The sequence below is a fragment of the Hyperolius riggenbachi genome, chromosome 4 (assembly GCF_040937935.1).
Source record: "Hyperolius riggenbachi isolate aHypRig1 chromosome 4, aHypRig1.pri, whole genome shotgun sequence".
Lineage (NCBI taxonomy): Eukaryota > Metazoa > Chordata > Amphibia > Anura > Hyperoliidae > Hyperolius > Hyperolius riggenbachi.
This window is the reverse complement of record NC_090649.1, coordinates 132,116,630-132,134,079: the sequence shown is the minus strand read 5'-3', so window position 1 is coordinate 132,134,079 and position 17,450 is coordinate 132,116,630. Positions and strand designations below refer to the sequence as shown.

At 44.9% G+C, this 17,450-nt stretch overlaps 1 protein-coding gene across 1 annotated transcript in view; it reads right to left on the bottom strand.

Moving 5' to 3' along the window:
* Positions 1-17,450, bottom strand: part of LOC137571500 (uncharacterized) — a 189,014-nt gene that overhangs the window by 39,697 nt on the left and 131,867 nt on the right. The window contains 1 exon segment of the mRNA XM_068280710.1: positions 4,314-4,444. Within this exon segment, the coding sequence (XP_068136811.1) occupies positions 4,314-4,444 (131 nt within the window).

Below are 17,450 nucleotides of genomic sequence, written 5' to 3'. Positions count from 1 at the left end.
TACAATCCATAGGAATGGGGGGGAAACAAGAGATGGGGTAGTATGCAACAAACATATAGAGGCAGTGTGTTGCTGGATATCTAGTAGGAGTGCACTTTGGTCTTAGGACAAAGGGGAAGTGGCCTAAGGTTGTCGGAACAAGTGAGTTTTTAGTGACCGTTTAAAGGTAACAAAGGTTGGCGAGTGACGGATGTGTTCTGGGAGGGTATTCAAGAGGATCGGTGAAGCGCATGCAAAATCTTGCAAGCATGAATGTGAGGAGGTATTTCTAGAGGAGGACAACAGAAGATCATGTGCAGATCTGAGATTACGATTGGGTTTGTATCTGGATATTAGTGAGGATATGTACCGGGGAGAGAGATTGTGGAGAGCTTTATAGGTTAGGGTTAAGAGTTTGAACTGGATCCTATGGTTAATTGGCAGCCAGTGAAGAGCTTGATAGAGAGGGGCAGCAGAGAAAGATTGAGAAGAAAGATGAATGAGATGAGCAGCTGAGTTCAGTACTGACTGAAGCGGGGCCAGTCTGTTTGAAGGTAGTCCACAAAGTAGTATGTTACAATATTTCAGACGAGATAGTATTAGAGTAGTGTTTCTCAACATTTTATTGGTATGTACCCCCTTAAAAACCTGTGTACTCACCAAGTACCCCCTAGCATAGTAACCATTATGACAAGTACCCCTTAACAAATATATATTAAATCGTAGTGCATGATAATGGTTCTAACCAACTTCCAACTATTGCTTTTAATTAGCTAAAATACTAATTTGGTGTTGTTTAAATAAGATTTATAATTTTCTAAAACTCTAAATTGGTTATTCTTGGTTAAGTGTATCAAGCCCGAGTACCCCCTGGAACCATCAGAAGTACCCCCTGGTGTACGCATACCACATGTTGAGAACCTAGGTATTAGAGCATGTATTAACATTTTAGTTGTGTCTTAAGTGAGGAAAGGTCGCATGCAAGATATGTTTTTGAGGTGGAGATGACAGGAGCTGGTTAGGGAGATAACATGAGGAATAAAAGAGAGAGAGGAGTTGAATATTACCCCTAAGCACCGTGCTTTGGGAACTGAATTTATGGGAGTATTATTAACAATTATTGTTACTTCAGGCAGTGGTGGACAGAGACGGTGGAAAAATTATTAGCTCTGTTTTACTCATATAAAGTTTTAAGAAGCAAGAGGACATGAAGGAGGAAATAGCAGTCAAGCAGTCAGGAACACGTGTGAGGAGGAAGTTAAAGTGAACCTAAAGCCGATCAAAAAAAATGAGATTAACTCACCTGGGGCTTCCCTCAGCCCCCTGCAGCCGATCGGTGCCCTCGCAGCTCCGCTCCGATGCCTCTGGACCCGCCGGCGACGACTTCCGGTTTCGCCGTCACCGGCCGACAGGCATGGGAACGCGAGTGATTGTTCGCGTTCCCAGCCTGTATATCGCCCCCTATGCTGCTATTGCGGCCAGGAGGTCGCAATAGCAGCATAGGGGGCGATATACAGGCTGGGAACGCGAACAATCACTCGCGTTCCCATGCCTGTCGGCCGGTGACGGCCAAACCGGAAGTGTTCGCCGGCGGGTGCAGAGGCATCGGAGCGGAGCTGCGAGGGCACCGATCGGCTGCAGGGGGCTGAGGGAAGCCCCAGGTGAGTTAATTTCATTTTTTTTTATCGGCTTTAGGTTCACTTTAAGGTCTGGGGCCGAGAGGTACAGTTGTGTATCGTCTGCATGTAGGTGGTATTGAAACCCAAATGAGTTGATTAAGTCACCAAGACCATGGATGTAGATGTAAAAAAGGAAGGGGCCAAGGACAGAGCCTTGAGGAACCCCCACAGACAAAGGATGAGGAAAATATATATGATCTGAGTAAAGAGACTGTGAAGGACCTCCCAGAGAGGTAGGAAGATAACCATGAGAGAGCGAGATCCTTTATGCCTACAGATTAACCATTTCAGCCGTGCGGACGTGAGAGCCGCGCTAGTCACACCCCTGCAGTTTGGGGAGGTCTGCAAGCGATCCTGCGGGCAGATGCCCGCGATCGCGCTGCTGCTGTGCCAATCCGAGCATGTCTGTCGAGAATAAACTCTGCTTTTGTTCAAAAACAGTGTTTATTCTGTAAATAGAGCTGCCGTGCTATCTCCCGCCGTCATTTCCGCCGCCCGATCGTTAAATTTATGAATGGAAACAATGTTTCCATTCATAATCTCCCCGCCGCCGTGATCGGAGGCTTCTGATGAAAGCCTACGTCATTTCCACTTGTTACAATGTAACAATACATTGTATCCTATGTAGCGTAATTGTACGCTACATAGAATTTTGCTCAGCGGGGACATCTTGTGGCCAAATAGTAAAATACACCTACTGACTATAGGAAAAAAAAAAGAATAATATCTATGTCAAGAGGGCATCTTATTATTAAATAATGGGCTCAAAATTAGTGATGGATGTAAAACTGAAAAAATGCAATAACCGGGACAAATAAAATGTGTGGATTTTAATTACGGTACCATGTATTACTTTTAAATTATAATGAACTAAAACTGAGACTGGATGTTGATTTAACGTCACAATCGTGCGCACCGGAGAGGGGAGATTAAGCTGTCATATGACAGCTGACATTTCCCCTCAGTGATCAGCAGCCATCGCGTATCGCCGGCGGATCATAGTGATCACTTACAGAGCTACGGCGTTAGGGGGAAAAGAAGAGGATCCACTCACCTTCCTGACGTTCCCCCGACGATCTGCGCTACCCTCCGCTCTGGCCGGCGTCCCTGCTGTATTGACGCTAAGTGCCGGGTCCCAGCTTGATGACGTCATCAAGCCGCAACCCGGGACTTAGCATCAGTACCAGCCGGGAAGCCGGCGAGAGCGGAGGTGTCTGAAGCTGCTCATCGCTGGAGCCTGGGAGGTGAGTAAAGGCTGCCAGCAATACAGGGGAAACCTGGCCACCCAGGGGGGACCATACCTACGTGCCCACAGTAGGTATCTGGCTGGCTGACCCCCCCCCCTCAAACGCACGCCCCCCCCCCACATGTAAAATGCCTGGTCCTTAAGGGGGGGTAGGCAGCTGGTCCCGAAGGGGTTAAAAAGCTATTTTTACTTACCCGGGGCTTTTTCCAGCCCCTAGATGTCTTCTAAGTCCCTCGCCGCAGCTCTGGTGCTTACCGTTCCACTGGCAGCCCGTAAAGCTCGCCGATTTGCATGAGGGTTGGCACTTCGGCCTGCATTGCACGAGCACGCCCTCATCATCGGACGGCGTATGTAGTCTGCAGCAAGAGACTTAGAAGACATCTAGGGGCTGGAAGAAGCCCAAGGTAAGTAAAAATTGCTTTTTCACCTCTTGAGTCTTTTAAATCTGACCTAAGCTGATAATTATACAGTAACTGGCCCATATGCAATTGACATTTTCTCCTAGGAGATAATTTTTCCACTTCTATTTAAAATATTTTTAAGCACTTTGAAATTGAACAAGTACCAAAAGTAGGTGAAAAAGTGCTATCAAAACTCAGGTGAAAAAGTAAATTGTGTAGGGCCCACTATATCTAACATTTAAGCCTATGCTAATCCTAACTGGATCCTAACATTAACCAAAAACCTAACCCTAACCTCTCCAACCTATTGTATTGCCAGGCTCCTTCTTGCCCTGAATACAGGTAGTTCCCAGTTAACGAATGAGTTAAGGACTGTAGGTTTGTTTTTAAGTTAAATTTGTATGTAAGTTAGAACACTGAGCCCACCTACGCCTCCAGAATCCCCCTGTGTCTCCACTGTGACTGGTCTGTGCCCCCGATGTCATTTACTTACCAGTTACAATGTTCCATGGAGCTCTCTGTGAGCTGCTTGTTCTTCAGTGTGGAAGTGGTGCCATTGCAATGGGTGTGCAGTTTGTTTCTATGGGTTGATTGTAGGGCAGGATGATTGTAGCCTGGGGATTACATATGCTTACACACAGGGAGTCCCAATACTACAGTCCCCTAGTGTCATTCTGAGGTAATGCAGCACCTTATCTAACAGTTTTCACAATATTGTAGTCAGATCAGTAAATAAGCTATTTTATGATTACTTGCTCTGTCTGGCCAGTCACGTTTTGTTCAACGTAGCTGGACTCTGTACTGTGTAAGCCTGCAAGCACTAGTAGCCCAACAGTAGTGAGCACATTATGAACATTTCAAACAGAGAGCATCTCCCAGCATCAATAACACCATACAACCAATCCAAAATGCAACAAATTAAATCTGTCGGATATTACTGCTTCAAAATGTTAAAGGACAATAATGGCAGGAGATAAAATGCTGCAATATTGCACTGTATTTAAGTACCTCATTTATTGCCAGCTGTTCTCCCCCTCCACCATAGCGATGGCTGGAAACGTGCATATCTTCATACAGGTCCTCATCGCTCCCCATGTCATCTGTGAGAGACGGTCTGTCCAGCGAGCCATCTGTAATCACTGTGAAGATACAAATAAATGCAATGCTTAGAGAAACTTGGTAAACGTTTATTAAGGATGTACGCTAAAACATAGCTCCCAACCGTCCCTCTTTTGGAGGGAACCCAATCTCTCTGTCCCACTTTCTTCCTCATTTGCACCTCTTTCAGGACTGATGTATAGATCTGTGCAAATATATGCATTTTTCTGCTGAAAAAATGTGTTTTATTGACTCTAAACGTTATTCCCATCCATTAAATTGATATATTTCTTATTCTAACATCTTAATAAGAAGAAAAATAAGTCAGGAAAGGTCCTGTGTGGCTTGAATTATAAAACAACATACTTTTCCTATGAAATCTTTATGGTAAGCGTGTGTCAGGGGTATGATCAGGGATGTTGGAGGGGTGTGGCTTAAGTGTTCATCTATCTTATCTCAAAAATTAGGAGGTATGGCTAAAATTCCGGCACATAATGCAAATGAAGACGTCTCATAGTTTCATACTCGTAAGCGCCGTACACACGCTAAATGAAACTCCGCGGAGGTGGCAGATAGCGATCACCTCTGCTGAGAATCCAACGTGTATACAGCAGCGCCCAACCCCTGTTGGCCAAGAGCATTGTTCTACTCACTTACTCCGCCCATCATGTGACATCACTCCTAGTGATGCGTCTGCACAGCTTTGGCCATGCGATGTTGCCCGAGGTTTCAGGTATAGATCCTTTCCGGGCGGCATGCCTCATCCATAGCTTCCGGGCATCAATGCCTCATCCAAAGCTTTATGTAGTGAGTCAGACTGATGTCAATCCCATCTTAGGCCTGGGATACACTAGCAGGGCTTTACTAAGTGCTTGTGATTTGTAAAGCTCTTGCTAATGTAATATGAAGGATTTTTAAAAAATCACATCCCTCAAGTAGGATCACACCCATAGCATTACATTAACTTAAGAGCTTTTTAAATCACAAGCACAGTACAGTGGTCTGCTTTAAAGGAAACATCAGGGAATGTTTAAAAAATCAGATCTACTTACCTGGGGCTTCTTCCAGCCCCTGCAAGCCTATGGCCTCGATTCATAAACAGCAGTGCGATAAACAAAATCTTGTTGGGAAAATACCGCACTCGGTATTTTCCCGGTCTGTGTGCTAATTCATAAAGATTTCCCCAGCTGCCCTTGGAGGTCGGTAAATTACCGCAGCCCATTGAGCGGTAGAGTAGAGCAGTGTCCCGATTCCCTCTTTGCCCTGCAGAAATGAATCACACAGACGACTCTCTCTGGCTCTCCCACTGATGACTCAGACAGATGAGTCACACAGTCTTTCCCTGCCTGCAGAAATTACTCACACAGACTGCTCTTTCCACTGATGACTCAGACAGATGAGTCACACAGTCTTTCCCTGCCTGCTGAAATGATTCACACAGAGGGCTCTCTGGCTCTCTCCACAGATGAATCAAACAGACTTTCGGCTCTCTGCACTTTGCATTAATCAGAGCTGTAAGAGCTGTCCGTAACTTGTTAAGACCTCACCAGAGGTGTCGGTAACTACAGCCAGGCTTACCGCTTGTTGAAGGCTTTATGAATTGACATTTGCTGACAATTTACTGACATGTGTTGTCGGTAACTGCAGCCAAGTCGGTAATTTATCTCCCTGGTCGGTAATGTCAGCTTTTCATGCGGTAACAGCCTTTATGAATTGACATTTTGCTAAGTGGTCGGTAAAGTCTGCTGTTTTCAGCATTACCGCATGAGGTAATGCTTTATGAATCGAGGCCTATTTATGTGTCCCTCGCCTCAGCTCCGCTCCAAGCCAGTCTCCGTGGTCCCCACCATAGCAGCGGCTGACCCGTCCAGGTCGGCAGCCTCTCCGCATGTGCACAGCCGCGCCGCTCGCAATTGCACTCCTGCAGCCCTGGCAGAGCCCCCACTTACTGTTAGCGACAGAATCTACAGGGCCTGTCCTCAGTTCATAACATTAGGGAATGTTTATAAACTCTGCCATATGTTTATTGTTGTTTGTATTTAAATCAGATATATTCCCCTTATTTCCGCTCTCCAGCAATATCACAGGAAGAAAGGGAAAACCCTTAAAAGAAACCCGAGGTGAAGAGATATCTCAAGGCTGCCATATTTATTTCCTTTTAAACAAAACCAGTTGCCTGGGAGACCCGATGATCTTTCTGGCACCAGTAGTACTTAAATCACACACCTGATACAAGCATGCAGCTGTTCAGTCAGGGCAGCTGAACTGCATGCATGTCCAGGGTCTATGGCTAAACGTATTGGAGGCAATGGAAAATCAGGTCATTCAGGTAACTGGTATTGTTTTAAAGGAAATACATATGTCAGCCTTCATGTGTCTCTCACCTCAGGTTCCCTTTAACTAGGACACAAGAGCTGCTTTAATTGGGAATTAGTGACAGGAGAATATGGTGCAAATGGTCATCTCAGCAGACAATGTATAGTTGCAAACATTGTATAGTGTGCTTTTTGTCTTTTTAATGGTACTTTTATTGTTCATCTGTTTCTATAGGTAAATTATAGTTTTCATTTACGTAACCTGTGTAGTGTACATGTGACTTACTATCGCCGCAGCATCCCCTGAGAGAAACAATCAGTGCAGGAGCAGACCGAATAAAAATACAGTGGTATGTTTATGAAATCTGACAAAGCTCAGCTTTAATGCACAATAACAGACTATTCATGATTGTCTCTTAACAGAATTGCATCTTGGGAGATTGTAGTCATGGCAACCGTCAATTGGTTTAATCCCCCAACAATACATGTGTAAAGCAAATGACCGTTAAGGCTTGGACTGCCCCCAATGCTAATATGCCTCAGTGCATTTAACTCCCTCTCCCTACTAGCTTCATACAGGTTATTTCTGTAGCAGTTTGTGTCTCTATTTTCTCTCTGGCACACACATAAAATGGAGCAATAAAGCAATCAGAGCACAAACAATGAGAGCAGATTATGTGGAAGTGGCGTGCAGGTGTGTGATGCACGGAAAGCCATGTGGTTTAGACCATTTGAATCATTAAAGTACAAAATGGTAATTAAAGCATGGTAGACCGGCAGATTTGATAACGACAAGCGATTGTTGTTGTGTTCAATTTGTTCCATATATAGGCCTCCCCTGTGGTCACAGAGCCCGCTCCTGCTGCCCAGTGCCTATTTCTACAGCGGCAGGTAGCATGCAGGAGAATGGAAATGCTAAGTATGGCAGCAGCATGATCGGCCTACACAACGCTTTATAAAGTCTTGTATGCATGACTAAATACAAGGTTCAATAAGCTGCTGCACAGCAGGCCGCAGTAGAGCTGGAGGGGAATATGCAAATATCAATCCATGTTTCCTTCAGGGATGATCTGTGTATTAAAAGTCATGCTGGCACACAGTTGAGTTTTTTAAAAACAGTTTCCTTACTCCAGAAGAAGAGGCCATTGTCCATGTCAAATATTCATACATGCTAGATTCAACCTGGTGTATGAGATGACACCCCAAACCCTTAAGTTGTAAATTGGGAAAAAGCTATTTTTCATGTATAAATCAATGGGTGAAATTGTAAACTAATTCTTACCGCAGTTACTCAAGGTATTTGACAAAATTAACACTATAATTTCTGTATCTAGGAATAACCTGAAGGTGTTCTGGCAATGGAGAGGCTCTCATGTCATATGTGCTTTGCCAATGCAGGGGTTCCCTTGCTACCGGTGCTCTGCCAATGGGGGGTTCCCTTGCTACTAGTGCTCTGACAATGGAGGGGTTCCCTTGTTACAGGTGCTCTGACAATGGAGGGGTTCCCTTGTTACAGGTGCTCTGGTAATGAAGGGGTTCCCTTGCTACAGGTGCTCTGGCAATGAAGGGGTTCCCCTGCTACAGGTGCTCTGACAATGGAGGGGTTCCCTTGTTACAGGTGCTCTGGTAATGAAGGGGTTCCCTTGCTACAGGTGCTCTGGCAATGAAGGGGTTCCCCTGCTACAGGTGCTCTGGCAATGTAGGGGTTCCCTTGCTACCGGTGCTCTGGCAATGGATGGGTTCTCTTGGTACAGGTGCTCTGGTAATGGAGGGGTTCCCTTGCTACAGGTGCTCTGACAATGGAGGGGTTCCCTTGATACATGTGCGCTGGCAATGGAGAGGTTCCCTTTCAACAGGTGCTCTGGCAATGGAGGGGCTCCCTTGCTACATGTGTTCTGGCAATGGAGAGGTTCCCTTGCTACAGGTACTCTGGCAATGAAGGGGTTCCCTTGCTACAGGAGCTCTGGCAATGGAGGGGTTCCCTTGCTACAGGTGCTCTGGCAATGGAGGGGTTCACTTGCTACAGGAGCTCTGGCAATGGAGGGGTTCCCTTGCTACAGGTGCTCTGGCAATGGAGGGGTTCCCTTGCTACAGGAGCTCTGGCAATGGAGGGGTTCCCTTGCTACAGGTGCTCTGGCAATGGAGGGGTTCCCTTGCTACAGGAGCTCTGGCAATGGAGGGGTACCCTTGCTACAGGAGCTCTGGCAATGGAGGGGTTCCCTTGCTACAGGAGCTCTGGCAATGGAGGGGTTCCCTTGCTACCGGTGCTCTGGCAATGGAGGGGTTCCCTTGCTACAGGAGCTCTGGCAATGGAGGAGTTCCCTTGCTACAGGTGCTCTGGCAATGGAGGGGTTCCCTTGCTACAGGTGCTCTGGCAATGGAGGGGTTCCCTTGCTACAGGAGCTCTGGCAATGGAGGGGTTCCCTTGCTACAGGAGCTCTGGCAATGGAGGGGTTCCCTTGCTACAGGTGCTCTGGCAATGGAGGGGTTCCCTAGTGAACAAACAAATGGACAAATGGAAACCTACAGAGATAATATGATTTGAAAAAGTTAAAGTAAGAAAATAGATCTGTGCAATCAAGGAAGTGAGACAGGCATGGCTAGCAGCTCAGAATATGAACGAGCAGTGGCAAATCTGAACAATGAAAATGATCAACTAAGAAAGTTTAAAGATTGCAGCACTTGCTATAGGCGAAAGGGCAGTACAGTATATGGGAGATATAGCTACATACACTTGTTATATGGGGGAAGTGATGCATATGTACTGGGGCCTAGCTAGCGAAATACTGCTACTAGACTTGGAGTGTGAATATATAGGGGGGAATGAAGTGGGGATAAGGTGCACAAGCAAAAAAGGGGGCAGGGAAATTTGGGTGCTGGAAATAGCCGCTAGCAGAATATTGGTAAAATTAACAACTACTTAGATTATAAAGACTATGATTATCAATGATTATGTGTGGAATTTTACACTACTGGTGAGCATTTACCCAACAGTGCAAAACAATTGTTGAAGACCACTCTGTCCCTGCGTGCTGCTGCAATGGACTGGTGATGTATACTGTCTGTTATCACATCTGTTAACTGGAACACTTTGACATTAATGGGCGGAAATGCTGGTAAAGTAAAAAAAAAAAAAAAAACGGAAATGCTAATTGGTGCCCACATTGGTTTCTTGACATATTGTGAAAATATTGGTAAATGTTACCAACATATTATTAATGTTAAACTCCACCCTATTCCATTACTAGCACTCCCTCTACCAATACCTAGCCCCAAGTGAAACCTCCCCCAACCCCCCATCCCCACTGCCTAGCCCTAACCAACCACACTAGCAATGTCTAACCCTAACCAATCCCCTTCCCCAACGATCCCTAACTGACCACATGAGCGATGCCTTACCCTAAGGGCTGGTTTCCATTACAAAGTGATGCGAATCCGGCTACCTAGCCGCATTGCATCACTTCCGCCGCCGGCCACATCACTTCCGCATCTCCCGATGCGGAAGTCAATGGAGGAGATAGGACGTGGCTGCGGCCGCCCGTGCGAGAATCTGCAGAATGCTGCAAGACAAGACAAGACAAGACAAATAACATTTATATCGCGCTTTTCTCCTGGCAGACTCAAAGCGCCAGAGCAGCAGCCACAAGGACGCGCTCTATAGGCAGTAGCAGTGTTTAGGGAGACTTTCCAAAGGTCTCCTACTGAATAGGTGCTGGCTTACTGAACAGGCAGAGCCAAGATTCGAACCCTGGTCTCCTGTGTCAGAGGCAGAGCCCGTAACCATTACACCATCCAGCCACACCATCCTGCAGATTCTCGGATCGCACCGTTCCGCACAACATGCACACAGTGGAAACTCTTCCATTGGCGTGCATGTGTTTCAGCATACACACGGTGCGATGCGGCTATGTAGCCGCATCGCACCGCTCCTAGTGGAAACGGGCCCTAACAGAAACCCCCCAGGTACCTAACCCTAACCAACCTCCGCCCATGCCTAACCCTAACTGCCCCCCTGATGCAAACTCACCAATATCTGCTCCAGAGAAGTTTGGCCACCCGATATGTGCCCATGTTAATATCAGCAATAATCGGAAGGCACCTGATGAAATAGTGAGCTCCGGGGACTGCAGCTACAGTACAAATAGCTGGTGCTTCCAATTATTGCTGATATTAACATGGGCGCCCAAATTTCCATGGCTACTCCAGCACCAAAATTTTCCTTTTTACCGGAGGCAAGTGCTAAGGGGCTGAATAGCATATAGACAACTGGATAAGATATGATTAGTCTCCTTTTTGTTTAAAAGTCATTAAATTCGAGATCTTAATCAATTGCACTCCCCTGTAATCAACATCAACCCTATACAATCCGGGCTTGCAGCACTTTTCTTCACATGCTACATGCACATTATTCTAGAAATTATACTTTTATAAAGTGCACTTCCCACCACAGTTCTCACAAGCCACAGCAGCTGAAAAGGGTGAGCAAGGAAGCTTGGGTGTGGATGCTGGTTGTAAAACTCTTGTGTTATAGGAACCTCTGCACTATGATATGCAATTGTTTATGTTTTTGAGATACTGAACTGTTGAAGAGATTGATGTGGATCCAGTGGAGCATATACATTTAGATTGCTGTCTGTGAGGCGAGGCAGCCTTGCCATAAGGTGAGCGTGCCAACTATAAGGTGGAGCACCGGGTGGCGGAGATGGCCCAACAATAGTGCCTTCCCTCACCGGGAATCCCATAGGATGACGGTGACCCTACTGAAGAAAATAATATAGACTGCACTATGATTTTTTCTCTTATGTTTTTTTGCATTGTTTGATGGCGTTCTTGCGGTGGAGATGCTTTGTGACCGGTCGGGTGAAATTTGGAATTGAATACAGGATCATCATAAGGACTGTGGCTTGTGAGAACTGTGGTGGGAAGCGCACTTTATAAAAGTATAAAAGTCATTAAAGCCTGGCAAAGCAACCCCTATGTGGGCTTTCATTATGTTAGGGCTGGTTCCCTCCTTTTAATATGCAAGCAGCATTAGAATTTGCAGTACAAGTATACAGAAAGTTCACAGAAAGGCCTGAGACCTACAGCAGTGACTCCACACAGGACCACAATTGTGGTCGAATTTACTGTGTCTGATGTACACAAACAATGCGCTGGGCTGCACAGCATTCCAGGAATGCGCAAACACCCATTAATTCCTCATCATAATCCCTCTGCAAATTGCAAAGTCCAGCATTCATTAGCAGATTTCATTATACCGCACAACGAGTATTCATTCTGCTGACTGGAGCTAGAATGCTTTTTTTTCTCCTCAGTAAGTCAGACAAATCATCCCAGAGCCGTCTACAAGTCTTGATTAGGAGCCTCCCATCCTCACTGACATCTTCTGCCGTTGACCCAAAAATGTCAAAGCCAGGCAGGCTTACAAGAGATCTCCCACAGATATCTGACAGAGTCTGGCATCACCGGGAGTCTTCCCAGGCTACAACTTCCTTCCCTGAAATGTCATTATTTACACTTCATTTCTGGCATGCAGGAGGTTTTCTCTTCTCCAACTTACTGTGGTATTTTGCAAATGAAAGCTCGTTTGATTTCTGAACAGCAGAAGCAAGTTTGATGGGTTCTAAATCAGAAGGTGAAAGACAGATTGCACACAGCATTCTAAATATACCATCTGACAGCTTCCTAAGCACATAACAAAATGTTACATTTTATTTATTAATTTTTTGAGGTGGCATTTTACTGAAAACTGTACAGTGATACATGGCTAATATAGCAAATCATCTAACTATCATATCATAAACTAGTGTTTGCCAATGGTCCAAATCCTTAGCTAGCCTCCTCTCTTTCAATTTTGCATTTAAAGAGAACCCGAGGTGGGTTTGAAGAATATTATCTGCATACAGAGGCTGGATCTGCCTATACAGCCCAGCCTCTGTTGCTATCCCAAACCCCACTAAGGTCCCCCTGCACTCTGCAATCCCTCATAAATCACAGCCACGCTGCTGACAAACAGCTTGTCAGAGCTGGCTGTGTTTATCTTTATAGTGTCAGTCTGCTGCTCTCCCCGCCTCCTGCAGAACTCCAGTCCCCGCCTGCATCCCTTTCCTCCCTGCTGATTGGAGGGAAGGGGCGGAGGCAGGGACCGGAGCTATGCAGGAGGCGGGGGAGCAGCTGAGACTGACACTACAGATGTAAACAGAGCATCACAGCACAGCTGTGATTTATGAGGGATTGCAGAGTGCAGGGGGACCTTAGTGGGGTTTGGGATAGCAACAGAGGCTGGGCTGTATAGGCAGATCCAGCCTCTGTATGCAGATAACATTCTTTAAACACACCTCGGGTTCTCTTTAAAGTGGATCCGAGATAAACTTTTACTCGTTGCATAATTGTGTTCCTTTTATATAATTTATAGGGCATTCCTCAAGCCAAATACTTTTTTTTTGTTTTGTTTTAATACTCTAATTCCCTATAAACTAAACAAGCTTCGCCCACAGTTTCTCCAGAGAACCTTGGTAGCACAGCTTCTCCACTCTGAGCCGCCTTAGTAGCAAGAGTTTATGGGAGCTCAGTCTGGGCAGGAGGAGGAGGTTACTAGCCAGATATTTCAGAGGCAGAGGGGAGGAGGGAGGAGAGTGAAATTTTCACAGGCTGGGGGCTGGAGATGCTATCAGCTTGCCTTTGTGTAATGTGACAAACAGAACATGGCTGCCCCCATTGTATCACAAGAATAAATAATCATAAACTGTTGAAGCTGTTTGCAGCTAGATTTGCTGTGTAAACTATCTAAACTTTAGATAAGATATATAGACAAGTTACTTGTTATAGTTAGTTTTTCATCTCGGATCCGCTTTAAACCGCTCCCCTGATGTGGAGAACAGCTGATTTTGAAGATCTACAGAAGTACAAGTTGTCATATTAATACATTTAAAGAGGAACTTTAAGAAAGCATTGAAGATCATCCCAATTAGAGGCCAATACCAGCTTTCCCATGAGAAATCTTTACCTTTACTCGAATAGATAATCGGGGGGTGTGTATGGCTGATATTGTGGTGAAACCCCTCCCACAGCTTGATGTCATGACCATGGCCATGACAGTTTCCTTTCTGTGGACCTCATTGCATTTTGCGAAATAATGGCTGTTTTCAGCTGCCAAGCAACCAGTATCTTGGCCTATCGCATTGTTAGTGGAGGTGGTTATAGATAATGGCAGTTGCTGATGTCTGTTTTTTTCATGTCTGCCAGTAGTAAAGATGGTGAAGTGCAGGCTCATTGTGCATTAAACAACATGAACAAATCACATGGTGAATATTAATAATTTCTTGATCTCCCTTCTATTTTTATTAGCCAGATATTTCAGAGGCAGAGGGGAGGAGGGAGGAGGGGAGGGGAGTGAAATTTTCACAGGCTGAGGGCTGGAGATGCTATCAGCTTGCCTTTGTGTAATGTGACAAACAGAACATGGCTGCCCTCATTGTATCACAGGAATAAATAATCATAAACTGTTGAAGCTGTTTGCAGCTAGATATGCTGTGTAGGCTCATTGTGCATTAAACAACATGAACAAATCACATGGTGAATATCAATCATTTCTTGATCTCCCTTCTATTTTTTTACTTCTGACTTTGCATTGTATTCATTTCTTGTTCCTCTTACTACTATTCTTCGGTACAGTTCCTCTTTAAGTTCATTCATTTTGTCTTTCTGCAATATCCACAGGAATATAATTTAACATTCACCCAATCCATGTAAGATAGACTTACATGACTTCTGCTGTTCGCGTGAAAACCTTTGCGTGCGGCAGATCGCGTGACAACTGCTGTGATAGCAGTTATCACACTATAGTGAATCGAGCCCATAGTGTGAAATATATATGTGCCAGTACCACAAGCTGATCTGTGGAAAATGTATTTGTTTGCAAATTCTGGGTTTTAATTCATTCTAATTAATTTTCCATGTCTTGCCTTCTAAATAAAGCATAAAATCATGCTGGTTAAATCTCAGTAACAACAGCCATGCAGTGGAATTGATTTCTAGGCCTGTTCTTTTATAAACTCCCTAATAAAGCCAGCTTCTTGATGTTACGTAAGGTATTGGCTACAACCCGTGCCTCAGAAAAAATGAAGTAGCTTGTCCTCAACAGCCTCTTCCCACCAGAACAGCGATGTATACTGTCTTTTATCACATCTGTTAACTGGAACACTTCCACATTAAAAGGCAAAAATGCTGATTGACGCCCACATTGGTTTCTTGTTGTATAGTGAAAATATTGGTAAATGTTACAGATATATTACTAATGGTAAACTTCACCCTATTCTCTTACAAGTACTCCCTCTACCGATGCCTAGTTCTAACCGACCCCCCCCCCCCCCTTCCACCCTATGGCGGAACGTAGCCAACCACACCAGTGATGCTTAACGCTAACTGACCTCCCCACCGATGCCTAACCCTAGACAACCACCCCACCGATGCCTGACCCTAACTGACCACACCAGCGATGCCTAACCCTAACAGACCCCCCCACCCCCAGATTCTTAACCCTAAACAATCTCTACCCAGTCCTAACCCTAACTGCCCCCCTTTTTGCAAACCCAGGGATATCTGCGCTGTCTTCACCGCTAAGTATAGTAATTATCAAGCTCCACAAAAGGCAGCTTGTGTACACAAAATAAAATATTTTCCATCAAATGCTAAAAAAAAAAGTGCATTTAAGTCCAACTCCAGGGACAACAGTAAAGATACCTCCAACATCTCACTCAACTGACTGCATCAGACTTACTTACCAGAGATCAACTGGTCATTACTGAATGAGCTCCACAGAATACCCAATTATAGAGGATCTTTAAAAAATGTATATTAATTATTAAAAGTGCTTATGTGTTACAATATTTATTTATAAATAATTTATGGAAGTCAATGTTTGCCCATTGTAAAATCTTTCCTCACCCCGATTTACATTCTTACGTTTACCAGAGGTAACGTCATCTTTACCGCTGGCAGGCGCATCACCCGCCCGATGAACATGTAGCGATCGGAGAGGCTGGAGAATCTCAGGCCAACCTGCTTGATCGGATTGCACGGCAGTAACAGCGTGTGATAATCGCTAACAACAAACCCAACTGACACCCACCAGGGGGACATAAAACATTGGCGCACAGCGGCTGGGGGTGGTGTGGTTGCGTCACAAGGCTGGTTAATGGGCCTATGGTTTATGGAGGCCAACAGATAAGATTCAAACAGAGAAATCTGTCTCTTGATCGATCAGCCACTAAAATCGCTAGATGATATTGGCCACCTTTAGCGATGTGACTAAATACTCTGTAAATGCTGCAGAATAATGTCGCTGTGTGAATACTCAATACTGTAGTAATAATAATAATAATATTAATACAGGCTTACATACCACATCATAAATACGAAGAGAAAGAGGAAGAGAAGACTGGAGATTCTTTGAAGTATGATAAAAAGCTGCCTCAGCCCAGATAAAGTCAGGTGTTTATTAACTTTCCGATGGGAACAGAGCGTCAGATCTGACAAGGGCGTACACCGCTACATGCTGACGCTTTGTTCCCATCAGGAATCCTACACTACTGGCCATAGTGCAGAGGAGCCTGACGCGGTTGGTTTCATCTAAGGGAGAAGGTGACCATGCACCAGAGGGTGCAATATGCTTGTAATTCGTTGTGATTGAAGTGCAATTTTTATTCTTGGGATGTTTTCTTTGTATTTTGGTGGATCACACACTTGTTTCCCACAAGCTTATGGTGGAGCAGCATACTCTGGAGGCAAGGCATATAACCATACAGGAGTGACTGCATCTAGGCTGAGTGCAGTTTTTTTTTTGACGTACTGGCAAGTAGGAGGTTGGACAAGGAAGGTCTTCTGCATATGGAAGAAGAGGCTGTTAATGGAATAAGGGAGTTGCAAATGAGGAGCAGCACATGAAAGAGGAGAGCTACTGCCCATGGGAGATTAATATGATAGAGAGGGGCTGCTGTACATGGATTTTACACATGTAAGAGGGGGCTGCACATAGAATGGTAGCAAAAATAAAGCTGTCCTAAGGGTGGTAAAAATATAAATATGACCTTTTCTACAATAATAATGTATTTCATACTCCATATCTTTCACTTTTCTTTACTAGCCATCTCTATACTATATGTTTTAGGACATACGTGTCAAACTCCAGCCCGTGGACCAAATCTGGCCGTCAGAGCCAATAAATTTGGCCCTCAAGTGGTTTCCCCACTTTACATTATGTTTTGCCCACTCAGGAAACGATAATGGAGGTGAAGCTCTAGATCACCAGGAAATCCATACAGGGCAGGGAGAGGGAAATCACTAGACACCAGGGAACTGTATAAGGGGGGGAAGGAGAACCACTAGACACCAGGGAACTGCATAGGGGTTGGGGGCATTAGACACCAGGGAACTCTATAGGGGAGGTACGTGGCCCCCAGGCATTGAGGTTGGCTCGCGACTTGGTCCTAGTATTCAATTATGGCCCACTTTTTATTTGAGTTCGACACTCTTGTTTTAGGTTGACCAAATGGGGAAGAATCAATATATAATATCCACTACATACATTAATTAAAAGACACCTTAGGCAACACTGCTTCAATCTATTTATCTATCCTCCCTTTCGATGGTTTATTCCCTCAGCACAATCCATTTGTAGAAATTGTTTCAACTCCCAAATCAAACTGTTATGCTTACGCCCTGCAAATAAAGG